The following is a 13,641-nucleotide window of genomic DNA, read 5'->3' as shown; positions in this document are numbered from 1 at the left end:
GCAGAAAAGGAAGCAGGCGAGCGGGACACAGCTTTAAAAGGTAATAATTTGCATTTCTTTTTCCCAAGAAGGTAAGGGGTAAGATGTCTGACGTAGCATATGCGTTGCTTGGTCCCGAGCTGCCTGTGGTAAGTCCCCAACCGCACGGCAGTACGCATAATATGCGGGATCAGGTAACGTGGCCTACGTCTTAAAAAAAAAAAAAAATCCCGTAAACCCCCTCCCACCATAGCCACTGGATCGCCTTACGAAAACTGCTTCATTGCGAGGACAGTAGAGTGGACAAATGCTAGGTAATTATTAGGAGTAGGAACTCATTGTCGGGTTGGTGCAGTGGTTCGAGTGGTAGCATGTTCATGTGGTGTTACAAAAAAAATTCAGTAGCACTGGGGTTGTCGGTAGACCGCATTTCACGCGCCGCTCAATGGGTACCCCGACGTAATAAGATTACGTCAGCATGCACCTACCACCGCCTACCACTTGTGACTCCAAACCACGAACCAAGCACACGGTCATTCCTCCAATACTGTGACCGTACTTCGTGCTCGTTGGATTCGCATCCTAGCGAATCAACGTCCTGACAATGCTAGTATTAAAGAAAGAAAAAATAAAAAAAAAAAAAAAAAGAAGAAAGTAGTAGGATACTAAGTGACTTGATCACTTGAGGAACTAACTTCCGCCTCGGCCTACGGGCCAAAAAGGAGCACGGGCATGGCCTCGGGGGCAGTTCCCGACGGCGCTCAACCGTGAATACTTTAAGCTGATTAAAACATAGAAATGTTTTCCTAAAAAATTGTTGCTATACTATTTTCGTTCACACACAAAAAGCAGCAGATCCTCTAATACTAAAATCGTTGCTCTCTTTGAATTATCGTTTTAGTATTCTTTTATGTTTGTATTGTTTATTTTGCATACCTCTCAACATTAAGGAAGGCCATGTTTCATTAATAGATTGAAGAGAAATTGATCGGATAAGGACGAGGAGTAGTTACAGGAATTGCGGCACTCATTGGATAGGGAGGAGGCGATGTCACAGAAATTGGGATCACTGGAAGTGCAGGATAGTTCGCTGGTACAGGTGGAGGTGCCACAGATGCAGGATAGCCCATTGCTGCGGGTGCTGTAGGGGCCAGTGGTGCAGGAATGCTCATTGCTGCGGGTATAGCTGCCGGTGGTAAGGAATAGCCCATCGGTGCTGGTGTAGGTGCAGAAGGTGCAGAGTAGCCCATTTGGAAAGGTGTAGCCATAGGAGGTGCAGCATAGCTCATCGGTCCCGGTAAAAGTGACAAAGGTGCGGCGTTTATCATCGGGGTAGGCGCAGGGGCTGGAGCTACGGAATATCCCATTGGCATTTGCATAGTTGCTGGAGGTGAAGGATAAACCATCGCTGCTGGTGTAACTACTGGCGGTGCAGTATAGCTCGCCGGTGCTGGTGTAGGTGCGGAATTTAACATCATCGCGGACATAGTGGATGGAGTTCCAAGATAGCCCGTTGGTGCAGGAGCAGTTACTGGAGATGAAGGATAAACTGCTGGTGCTGAAGGAAGTGCGGCATACCCCATCGGTGTGGGTGTAACTGCCATAGGTGCAGAATAGTTCATCTGTGCAGGTGTCGGAGGAGCGGGATAGCCTGTTGGGGTGGGTGTAGTTACCGGTGGAGCAGGATAGTTCATTGATAAAGGTGAAAGTGCCATAGTTGCAGCCGGAGGTGTCATTGGTGCGGGATTGCCCATAGCTACGAGTGATGAAGGTCCTGCAGGATATCCATTAAGTGCTGGTGTTGGTGCTGATGGTGTAGGATAGGCCATTGGCGAAGACGTAGCTGTCGGGGGTGCAGGATAGCCCATTGGAGCGGGTGAAGGTAATGGAAGGTACTGGTGAGGGTAACGAAGGTGGAGAATAGGTCATAGCTACCTGCCGGGGTAGGGAGTTGAGCCATGGAGTAGTTCATTACCGCAGGAGTGCCATAGCTGGTTGTGACCGGGGCAGGTGGTCTGGGTGGGGTAATGACGGAATACGTAGGCGTTGCAGGGGTAGGTGCCATTGGAGGAGGATAAGCAATGTTTGCTGGCGCGGGGTAGTTCATCGAAGCAGAAGAAGGTGCTGGATAACCCATTGGAGCGGCAGCAGAATTCGTTACAGTAGCAAATGGCTGAAGTGGAACTGCTTTTGGAATACATAGTGCGAATCGCAAAATAAAACGTTTGTATAAATCATTAAGCTTGGGAAGGGATGGCTAGGTGAGCCACTTCTGCAAACGGTGGAAAATGATACCTTGAGGGTTGCAATTGTTTAGAATGTCGCATGAGCTGGCTTGGTTGAGGTAGCATTGGCAAAGATTGTCTACCCGCTGCGTCTTCAGCAATGTTAAGTCGGGACACAGGCGAGTTTTCTTGTTCCGATGTTTCCGTTAAAGAAGCAAAACTATCACCACCAGTTTTTTTCAACTGAGCTCGAACTGAACCCAATACTAGCAAGAAAATTACAGTGAACCTGTAGAAGAGAATAACATGCAATTACTTTGAAATACATTAAAAATTTTCCTCAAATAAGAAAGTTAAATTACATGTGCTGTTTCATCCTGGAGAAGAGATTGATTTCTTGTTCTGATGTTGCTGAGCTCAACTCGGCGAGTGATAGAAAAATCAGAATATACCAGGCATTTATACAACTTCCAAAGCAAATGAGACAACCAGTGCCAAAGGTCGCAATAATTACCTTGGCACTCCAACAATTAATTGGAAAGTAATAGCTAAATTGGTTCCAGAAAATCATTTGTGGATCTCATTGGGCACTAGCACAGTTCTCTGAATGATGTACCATATGTACTCCCAGTAGCGCGAGGGGAATGATCCCAGTTTCAGCGGTTTCCAAACGTTTGAATTATTATTCTCATGGGCCTAAATAAAAATGACATTATTGCACTGAACTGATTAATGATATCGTAGCTAAGCTTCTGAATCGAGGTTCATTGGTTGGAAGATTTCCAGCTGATGCTATGAAGGCATGAATAATAGTTTAAAACAAAACTCAGGTAAAAGGTTGGCTTGCCGTGAGAAATTTGTACTTCTATGCGTAAACAATCTTTTCGTCTACACGTAGAAAAGTGGAACATGCCCGATTGAAATTAAAGAAAGACAGTACGGTACGGTTAAAATGATAGTAGTTGGATTTACGTATTGCATTTTGGTTTCAAGTAAACGTGTAGGCTACTAGCCTACTATAGCGTTGTGGAAAAGCTAGTTCATTAATTTTCAAATAAAGCTGATGTTATCTGCGCACGGGTGAAACGAAAAATTATTTATATTCATTTAGTTATCCTATATCCTAGACCTAGTGGGGCATTAGATCAAGAATCACGCAAATGTTCACGCCTTCAGTTCAATCCTTCTAAGTTCTAGCTTCTTCTATTCCTTCACTTCATGGACAATTGGACATGGACTTCTCTTCATGATTTTCTCTCTAATTCGAATTTCAGTAAATATGGCATCGTAGTAGTCGTCTAGTCGAGCCTTGTTCAAAATCAGACGACTTATTTTGTAAATAAATTAAAATGGGTAGCCTGCAATGGTTTCTTCTATTCTTCGTAATTTTTTTCTTTCTTTTTAAACGGTGAGTTATTATTTTTATTTTGAAACTCAGGTCACTTAAAAACGTGTTCCCTTAGTCTCCTTTTATATGCGTTAAACTTGATCTTCACGCACAAGCTTAAAATCGAAGTTCGTCTTGGGCAAGTCGCCCTTCTTCCACCTTCTGTTCAAAACACATATTTTTTGTTCAAAAATTTCACTGTGGTAAGATATTTCCACATTTTTTTTTAATCAGGATTTTTACATCAGCAAATTTATCCTAATTGCAGCATATTGATAAAGTGAGACTAACATCATCATTTGTAAATGCTGACACTAAGAGATTACTTGGATTGCTGATAGAAGATGTCAGATTCACAAGAGACTGTAGTGCTAATAGAAATACATCACATGAAGCTTCCATACTAAACCCAAGTGAAACCAACAGAGTTAATCTGCTTGAAAAAATTTTACCTGTTCTGACATCATTTGTTCAGGTAAAAGCCTTGATTGTATCAAATGGTACAGTAATTGACATTTGTCTATGCAATTTAATAGTTTATGTGTGTCTCAATCAGCAATGTGACTATTGTTGCTCAATTAAACAACAATCAGTTAGTCCACGCTTCTATCAATAATCTGAGCTTAGATGGAAGTATTTTACCACGCTCGCAGATTGCACTCTGTGGGCTAGTTGATGCATTTTCATTCCGTCTTCTTCAAACGGTAGCCACCAATGAAAGGTAGTAAGCCTACAATCTAGTGGTTCATGTAAATAATTCACAATATACCTAGAGATGGAAAGATCACCCATTCTTCACATTCTATTGATACAAGATCACGTCAGCCCTGCTTATCAGAATTTTCAGTTGGAGTTCAAACCGAAATTCATGTTGATCCCGTTTTACCTGCTGTCACGGTAAACCCCTCATTTTACCTGTTTTGTTGTCTTATTCTCATTTAATATGTTTGTGATGTTTCAGAAGTTAATGTTAAATATTTCAAATCCAAAACTGTCTGTTAATGACAGACTTTTGAAGGCTCTTGAAGCAAAAAGTGTACAAGAAAGTGGTCCTACTCAAAAGAACAACTTGGCAAATTGGTCTCTCTATTTTCCTCGCGTAAGTCATCTTGTTATTAGAAATGTTCAGACATTTCACTTCTAGAATTATCCACTTTTTTTCCTATTTTCTCATCTTCAAAGAAATGCGAGTTTAACGTCTCGGGCATCGAAATTAAGTTGTACAGACATGAGGACGAAACCTTTTTTGTCCGTACTTCTTTAAATCTCTTGGAAGTGACGGCTGATACAACGTTAGATACTAGAAGTGGTATGAAACTTTTGGCTTCGCATAAACTTTTTAACCTTCATCGCATTATGTTGTATTACCTATTAGGCGACAGTTTGTTTGATACCAATGTCAAGCTACACATTCAAATGCTGTATTCCGAAACTAAATTTGGACGATGGTTTAGTTTGAGCGAATTGGACGCAACTGTTCAGGTCTAACAATCTATATCATCACGTTTGATCCATAAAATATTAAATATTGTCGAAATAGGTTTTTTCTGGTAACATCGATTCAACAGTGAACGCAAATCGCATTGCAATTGTTTATTCAAATACCGAGTTATTACCTTGGTTTAAACTAATACTTTCCAAGAAGAAAAATGCCAGATCTGAAGATAAAACTGCATCTTCCCGGCAAACCCCACTTACGCTCAATTTTGAAGTGTGGGACCTTTCCGCTGTAGCATTGTTTCAGGATGCCTTACCGCTGCGGAGTGGCATAACACACGTGCAACTTCAACTAGTCGATCACCCGGCGACTGGTGGATTAAGTTGTGAGTTTGAAGGTGAAACAGTCTGGTGTTGTTTAGGCAACAGAACGCCGTCCGATCCCGGTCAAAAGAAAGTTCACTTCTGGAATTCACCTATTTACGTCGGACTCGTAATTGGAAAAATAGAAAGGCGTTTAGGAGTCCTTGGAATGAGTGATTCGATGCATAGCCAGTTATTGCTAGATGTCCTCCGCTTCGAATGGTCGCCAAATCTTATCGAAACCATTCTTGCCATTCGAAAGTATTACAATTAGAGGATATCCAAACAATATTGTTTCTAATGAGAAATTTTATGCAGAGATTTGCCGCGGTGGGGGAAAGTTGAAGATGTATCGGTACCAGAAGAGAAAACCCCACTACGCGTTTCGCATTCTCTCACAGTGGCCAGCGCTAATATATTTTTGATGATGAAAAAAGAATGTAAGGTTATCCGAATAGTGACAACAGATTCGTTAAACGCTTTTTGCAGTGTATCTGTATTGCTACCATTTTTTTCGTTTAGGTGCTCTAATGCTCCGTGTCGACTCTTTAGCTGCTGACCAACAACCAGACAAAACGGTAGCATCTATAGAGGGGCTTAAAGGGCTCTTTATAGTTCCTGGAGCTCCTTTTAGTTGCGCCAAATCGTTTGAAATTAAGGTAGCCCTTATTTTTACAAATATTCAATATTTTCTGACACAGTTTTATTCGGTATGAGAAGAAGGGAAACCTTGAACTGTTGCGCCTTCAGTTATCGTTGCGCAAATCGGCCAAGTCGGGGACGATTGACGTGGATCAGCTTGGCCTTAACTGGGATACGCGTCTGCATATGGCTGTCTTACAAGTGATTGAAGAATGGAAACGGTTTCCGTGGTCATTTCACCCAACCGAAACCTGTTAAAATCCTCATCTCCCAATCAATCTGAATCTGAAACCAAACAAAGTTGGACCGTTTCCCTAAAACACAAAACAACCATTTGTGCAATACTATCTCCTGCTCACACTATTCAGTTTCAAGCCGGTAGCTCACTTAAGCCATTTAATTTAACTGTTTTTCATTATCTTAAAGCACTAAATTATCTCACAGACGACTCGCGAGCCGTCGTCAACGGTCATCCAAGAACTACTTTTGAATTGAATTTGCCGCGCTTGTGCATTACTTTTTGACGGCCATTCCATCATTGAAGCCGAGGGATTAAATTGGAAGCTGGCTGACAACGATCTAGATCTCAAACAGGAAAGACTTAGCTTTGATTGCCAGGTAACGAAACTTTTATTTTATTCAAATGTATATCTGATCAATTCGATTTTATTAAGGCAATCACAAACAAATGTGGGCTTGTCAGTGTAGCTGGTTTACGTGTTTGCTTCCCTTATCGTTACCAATTTTCCGAAGCGTGCCAACAGGAAATGGTCAGCGTCTTCAAGTGGCTAAAATTGTTGCATAAAAAACCGCGACCTGCTGGATATACGGAACCTCTTTATCGTGACATTCGTCTGTCTGTCGCGAAATTCTCAATGGTGTTATGTGACGACCCGTTTGAGGTAAAACTTCGCGATAACTATGAATTGCGAGAAGATGAATTCCGTGAAAGCCTCAAGCGTAAACGAATGTTGGATGCAAAAATTGAAGAACTGCGAAGAACACATCCACTTTTAACGCAAGTAAGCTACTGCTGATTGTTTGTGCTTAGCCAGACCAAAGTAGTAAATTCGATTAAATTTAGGGTAAAATTGACGAACTTTATGCAAATCTGGGAGGTCGAAATGTGGAAATTTTCGTTCAGCGAGCACAGAGAATGTATGAGACAAGGCCGATGCGAACAGCTCTATTTCGCTGGGAAATGGAAGAAGTTGATTTGGTAGCTCTAGCCGATCCCTCTTTTCACGGCTACGCCAATGTCGTCCGCAATATTCAAGAAATGGATCCCGACAGTCCATGGCCAGATGAAGAACTAGAATTTACCACATTATGGTGTCGTGCAGTCCGCGCAACCTCTCGTCAATTGCGATTTTTACTTCGAGATTTCCCTCAACCGCTTCTTGACATACACGAACTGTTACTGTTTGGTCGGCTGGCTGGAGCTGAACAGCAGTCTTCGTGGAGAGCCCGACGAACTTGCAACGTCTTCATAGCACCTCCTTGGAGCGACGTACAGATTGAACGGGGAATGAACCAACTTAAATTTTACCATGATTTTTCCTGTGATGCCGAAAGCTGGCGACTAGCCTACGGAGCCTGCTGGGAACCAGTAATAGCACAATGCAATCTTGCATGGGATTTTGTTTCTCCTCCGTCCAAGGTAAAAATTTAAAAATGCAACAAGCAAGAGTAAAGAATTTATTTAGATTTTACATACGAAAAGGATCCGAGTCCAGCCTTGCCCTTCTGGGACAAAATGCGCCTGCTTTTTCATGGTCGCATAACGCTGTCCGTCCAACAGTTAACTCTTCTGCTTCACACATCACTGGATCCTTACAACACCACAGAAGAAATGGAATTGACTTGGACTGATTTGGCAATGGATTGGACAAATGCCAACTTCATCCTGAAAGGTAGCGAATGCTGAATTATTCAGGAAGCTTAATTTGCTGCATCGTTTCATTAGGTGAATTTAATGTCTATGTCCGAACGGCATCTAAATACGATGATTGTCGCCTCTTACATTTACCGCGATTGAAACTAACCATCGGATTGACGTGGCACTGTTTGGCGGATCCCAACGAACACCTTGCTGTACAGCCATGTGCTCCCAACAGAATCCCGGAGTATTCCAGCAATCAGGAACATGATTCATATCGCGCTTTCCGATCGCAGAGTGTTACCTTGGCCGTTTCTTTAGAAACCAAAGCAAGTGTTATTAGTTCGAATAGCAGCGCAGCTGAAGTCCATGCTCTGGTTTACGGCTCTACATTACGATGGTTCGAGAACCTAAAGTGTATTCTTTCGGGTGTGTCAAGACCTACCCGTCGCGGCCCATTATTTCAAAATACGAAGCCCCGTAAAAGCCAACTTTCACGCCACTATAAGGCGGTGCGTTTGGCTTTGAGCCTCCACCGCTTCCACATTTACTACTGGTGGGTTCTGATATCTTGGATTGAAATTCCTGTACCTTACACATTGTTTATATTGGTGTTAGGATGTCGGCGTCGATGCAACGGGGATTCGAACTCATTTGTGGACGATTGACAATGAGCTCGGAACATGCGTTAAGACTAGTCGCTGTGGAAGACGGGCTCAAGCATCGTCCGCGAGCGGATTGGTCTATCGTCTTTTTAAACTGCGAATTGAATGAGGCTGAAGTCTGGCTTCAAAGTGCTCTTGGTTTGTTTTCCGAATAACGCTGCCTCAAATGAACTGTTGTAATCTGCTGCTTTCATCTTTATATTCAGGTAGCGATAGTGACGATAACGCCGAGTTAAACGTTTCTCTACGCCAACCAGTAGAGAAGTTTTATTTCCTTAGTGTACAGCGAGTTTCGTACGGGCGAGAAGCCGTCCTGACACCTCCTTTCGTAGCTCCCGGAACAGCTTCCATTGTACCGACACATCGCTTGGTCGTGCAAGATTTGCGTGCCGCATGGACGAAGAGCAACCGTCAAGTGGCTTTCGCCTTATACGATTCTTGGGTAAAAGCGCAAGTGCTAAAGAGAAATCTTTCGGCTGAGGTGATGAAGCTTCTCAGGATGCCAGAATCGAGCGTCTCGCCCATGAAACCACGAACATCAGCCCGGATTAGCACAGAAGGGGCGCAACCCACTCCTTGTAAATCAAACGCTGGCACTACTTCCAGCAGCTCTACCGGGTCGACTACCGCAGCAACGTCAACCCCCGTAGTGGATTCTATGCTTCAGCAACTTTTGGCCGATCATCGTAACGTGGTGTTCAGTGAGGACCTTAGCTCAACTGGAAGCCGGCCGGCGGTCACCGGAACTAGTACTAGTGAGGGACAAGAAGGAGTCCACCTAAACTGGTTAATTGAGCTTGTTAACAGCCAGGTAAATTGCATATAGTTAATGGGTAAGGAACACTTTCAGAATTTCAGAATACTTTTCTCTTAGGTATTGCTGAAAGGGTGTGAAACAAAAGGATACATCATTTTGGCTGCTGCTCATGCCAAAATCCTGCAAAGACTTCACCCGCCTGTATGGCGCGATCGAAGCTTAGTCTCTAAGACTTCTTGGGTCTGCTCGTTTGATGGCATGCAGTACTTTGCCACCATAAGTGCTGGAGAGCAGGACGCTCTCGACGAGAACATACTTTGGCTCAGCACTGATCATATTGGCAGCGCGGCTAGAGCTGGAAAGTCAAACACCATCATCACTGGATTATCTACCCGATATGGTTGGAAGTGGGCAGAGTGTGGGAGGCGTCATCTCCGAAACGGTTGGCGGATGCGATTCTTCAGCTCTTCAGCTACAAAGAATTGTTTCCCGTTGTAATTGCGAAATTGTTTTCGTCAGCTATGGCCAGAACACGCTCGATCTTGATTTAGATAACGATCTAGAAGGGTTGATGGACATACCTCCACCACCCAGCGACGATGTGATGGATTTATGGGCCCAACGAGAACAACCGGTCGATTCGTTCACATTGACCCACCATGATCTCAATATCTGCACCAACTCTCTCCAATACGAGATGCTGTTGGATGTCATCAATAATCTCCTGCTCCATGTTGAACCCCATCGAAAAGAGGCTAGTGAGCGATTGCAGCGGTTACGCTTTCAGCTTCAACTGTCCAGTACAGAAGATCAGCGACGTCCAGTTCAACAAATTCAGAACCAACTCCGTTCGCTCATTTCTCAACTCAGGCGTCTGGAGAAAGATACTTTCATGCTCCAGCGGGCCCTAGCCGAAGACCCGTCAAACGCACAGCTTATAGCTGAATTTGATTCGCTCGAACGCAAAGTGTAAGTTGATGTACGTCGTTCATAAAATTAGATCTTATTTTTTGTGAATCTTAGATACGAATGCAAGGAGCAGTTGAATGCGGCAAATGAAGAGCTAGCCATGATGGTTTCCTGCCTCAAAGAGTTCAATTAACTGCTCATCAGCGTCTACAAGCCGCCCGGCAAGGCAGTAATGTCACTACCGTTCGGACAAGTCAAATTAATTTTAAGCACGCCCAATGGCGACTCACAGAAGCCGACGGCCAACTTGGAATTGCCGACGTCGTACTTACAAACTTTTTGTAAACACTCCTTTCGTAGACGATTGAAATTGCGACTAAGACGCACTATATCTTTAGATACAACAAGTTATCCAAAAGTGACGATGCTTGCGAGCACTCGTTGGAAATTGGTTATGTCAGCTTGGCCAATCTTTTGCCTAATCAGATCTACAAGCAAGTCATCGTTCCCACCGAGCTGAACCGCAACATGCCAGTTGATCGACAGGTTTATTATTCATTCTTTGCAGTGCTTTTATTTTTAACTTCTGATTGCCTTCCTGGTAGGTCGCTGTGCGTATGTTTTCAAGGGATAAAGCTCCCGTCGGAGGTATTTGTATCAAAGAGATCTTTGAAGTTAATGTCGTGCCTTTCACATTTGGTAAAACGAGAAACGCAAACATTTTTCAAAGAACGCTAGTGTAATTCTAATAATGTTTTTAGCCATGACTTATCAATTTTTCAAAACGATGATGCGCTTCTGCTTCCCTGAAAAGGACCCCGAAACGTTAGACGGAGAAGGCGAACATTCAGAGTCGTCGACTGTGAATCGTAAAGGAGGCAAACACTTTAGCAACGTAAACAAGGCTAAACGAGGCAAAGAGTCGAGTTTCTATGTTCCGATTGAAGACGATGTTGAAAAAATGAAGGTATGCCCATATACTTGCATTGGTTTTCCTAATGATTGAGTTTTTGATAATTTCATTTTAGGAAAGAGCTGAAAAGAACAAGTTATTTATCTACATAAAAATCCCCGAAGTCCCTGTCAAGGTTTCCTATAAGGGAGGAAAAGAGAAAAACATCGAAGATGTCCATGAATTCTCCTTGGTTGTTCCCACATTGGAATATCATAACGTCACATGGACATGGCTTGATTTATTTCTTGCCATGAAAAATGATTCCAAACGTGTCCTTCTCTCACAAGTATGAAAACTTCAAACTATTTAAGGAAGTTTAACTAAGCTCAAACCTGTTTGTATCCCAACCAGGCAATAAAGCAAAAACTACAAATACGGCCTCGCTCGCACGTTGAGGAGGGTGGTACACCGCAGGAAGAAGACAAGGCGCGTCTACTTTTGGGTGGTCTTTCCATGGTGATACTACTATTTTCCAAGCTTAATGGCCAGTTGTTATAACCTATGTTTTATTTGATATGTTTTTTTTTCTGTCTCTGTGTAACATGTTCAGCCCGGTGATGCTCGTTCAAGCAAGAGAGGTGGATTTTGGAAACCTTCAAAGTAATGGCTGGTGTGGTACGTCGCAACGTTTTTCCTAGGTAATTGGAAATGCAATTTAAAATTTCGGTGACAGAAAAAATTCGCTTGGTAAATAATGAAATGAAATCTGTGTTAATGGAAAAATTTTCACTCTAGGCCCATCCTTTTTTTTATATTGCAAATTGGCACAAATTCAAAAATGTAACGTTTGCTATCGCAGACGCTGCCACCACGAATCCAAGTTTCTAGTTCAGCAAAGTAATTTTCATGCTCGAAATGTTCCTTAGAAATCTGGTTCGGTGATCTTCAAGAAAGTTCTGCAAATAGCGTTTAAAAATTGTTTGATGGTGGTTGATGGAAGTTCAGTTATTAGCTGATTCCATGGATTCTATCCAAATAGTTGAAAACGAAGTGACAGGCTTTGCAAGGAATTCGGAAACATTAACCGGTCGGAAAAAGTCCAGGCGATGGCTTGTTTGGTGGAATTTTAACATTAAAAAACCGCACTATTAATTTCAGTTTTTAAAGATTCAGTTGAAAAACTTACAAGTCTGGATTTTCAAATTGCCCTTGAGGAACAGGGTAAAGAGCTTCGTAGGTTCGCTTGGCTCCACTTCCATGTATGGCATAAGCATTCATTTTCGTCACATTTGGTGGTAGGTAAGAGGCAGGAATGATAGCTTGACCTTGCCAACGACCGGATTCTGTGCGTTGCAGTACTTTATAACGCAAGGGTAAACTGTGTCGGATAGTCTTGTGAACGCCATTAAGCAGCAAAACAATATGCTGGCCCCACCTATCTCATACATAGGAATAGTCAGATAATCTTGGCACGCAAAATAAAACAATCTCTTTGTTTTAAACTCACGGTCCAAGTTCGACCTCGACGTATTGATTCGCGTCATTCGCCAAAAACAATTCTATGACTATAAATGATCAACAGGAGGCAGATAAATAGAACGTTGATCTGCGAATAGAATTACGTTAAATCATGTGTTAAAACCTTCAAAGTCCCAAAGACCCATGAAAGGCTCGCCGGGGACACCGCCTGGATTTGGAGGATCGTTGAAAAATGTTCCTTCCACGTTCATTTGAATGTCGTTTTCATGCAGCGATTGCAATTCAATGATTGCAGGTTGGTGATCTATAGGTTGGTTATCCCTATAATTAGCGAAACTCGTGATACCTTACAATTCTGATGTTAATGAGGGGGAAAAAAGAAATAGTTATACCAAGTCGTCTCGATTGAAACCTTCATTGCTACGGAAAAGCTAATTTTAAAAAAGTAAAGAAGTTATATTATTATTCGTTTTAAAAGAACCCTGACATAGACCTCAACAAGCATTGCTCGGCGCTATGACAGTTAAGTTGTTTCCGAAGACAAAATTTAGGCGTGTTGCAAAAGATGTAACAAACAGTACCTAAATAGCAGAAGAATAACGATGTGACGCACCAGGCCTCTTTTGGCATTGGCTTTATTAACCATTGTTCACGCTAAGGTTTAAAACAAGAAATTCTTTTTGAAGTTGCCCTAACGACGAAAATGCGTGTTTACTTCACGACAGTTTGGTAACAAACTGATGGTGTCAAACATGAAGACGAGAGGTATACCACGGTCGAGTGACACGACGAGGAAACTAGTTTCGTTCAAGACCCACCCAGAAGACTTTGTTGGCAGGGCGACGCATCAAATGAAAGGATTTGCACATTATATAAATAAATAAGTAAGTAAAATCCACGATCCTTTTTTTCGTTCTAAAATTTTTTGTAGCCTAAAACCCCATTTATGACTTGCAATGAACCAAACCAGAAGTACTTCCAGGCTTTCATCCAGATATTTTCTATGTGTAATTTGACATTTCTG

At 42.5% G+C, this 13,641-nt stretch overlaps 3 protein-coding genes across 3 annotated transcripts; 1 reads left to right on the top strand and 2 right to left on the bottom strand.

The window, feature by feature from the left end:
- Positions 1 to 868: 868 nt before the first annotated feature.
- Positions 869 to 2,762, bottom strand: LOC116927564 (leucine-rich repeat extensin-like protein 5). Its single transcript, XM_032934597.2, has 3 exons — positions 2,567 to 2,762; positions 2,275 to 2,493; positions 869 to 2,163 (listed from the first exon to the last, which is right to left on the bottom strand). Exon 3 carries the CDS (start codon positions 1,845 to 1,847, stop codon positions 945 to 947), a length of 903 nt encoding a protein of 300 aa, XP_032790488.2. The 5' UTR covers positions 1,848 to 2,163; positions 2,275 to 2,493; positions 2,567 to 2,762; the 3' UTR covers positions 869 to 944.
- A 737-nt stretch (positions 2,763 to 3,499) lies between these two features.
- LOC116926200 (protein KIAA0100) lies at positions 3,500 to 11,932 on the top strand. Its single transcript, XM_045176777.1, is given in 28 exon segments — positions 3,500 to 3,612; positions 3,668 to 3,794; positions 3,860 to 4,066; positions 4,128 to 4,312; positions 4,365 to 4,488; positions 4,553 to 4,690; positions 4,774 to 4,900; positions 4,967 to 5,073; positions 5,132 to 5,652; positions 5,710 to 5,831; positions 5,914 to 6,050; positions 6,112 to 6,288; positions 6,708 to 7,055; positions 7,118 to 7,693; positions 7,757 to 7,946; positions 8,000 to 8,468; positions 8,531 to 8,715; positions 8,784 to 9,388; positions 9,452 to 9,673; positions 9,675 to 10,303; positions 10,358 to 10,425; positions 10,428 to 10,584; positions 10,642 to 10,789; positions 10,849 to 10,942; positions 11,005 to 11,210; positions 11,272 to 11,484; positions 11,550 to 11,654; positions 11,749 to 11,932. Coding segments are annotated over 28 exon segments (6,300 nt in total). The 5' UTR covers positions 3,500 to 3,553; the 3' UTR covers positions 11,803 to 11,932.
- Positions 11,910 to 13,459, bottom strand: LOC116926203 (UPF0462 protein C4orf33 homolog). The gene is made up of 6 exons (XM_032933014.2): positions 13,199 to 13,459; positions 13,010 to 13,048; positions 12,781 to 12,938; positions 12,646 to 12,703; positions 12,325 to 12,573; positions 11,910 to 12,248 (listed from the first exon to the last, which is right to left on the bottom strand). The coding sequence occupies exons 1-6, from the start codon at positions 13,261 to 13,263 to the stop codon at positions 12,140 to 12,142; spliced, it is 678 nt and encodes a 225-aa protein (XP_032788905.2). The 5' UTR covers positions 13,264 to 13,459; the 3' UTR covers positions 11,910 to 12,139.
- Between the last annotated feature and the right edge of the window lie 182 nt (positions 13,460 to 13,641).

This window comes from Daphnia magna, linkage group LG7 (assembly GCF_020631705.1).
Source record: "Daphnia magna isolate NIES linkage group LG7, ASM2063170v1.1, whole genome shotgun sequence".
In the NCBI taxonomy this organism is placed as follows: Eukaryota; Metazoa; Arthropoda; class Branchiopoda; order Diplostraca; family Daphniidae; genus Daphnia; species Daphnia magna.
Note: the sequence above shows the minus strand (reverse complement) of the source record. Positions and strands in the feature narration are given on the sequence as shown.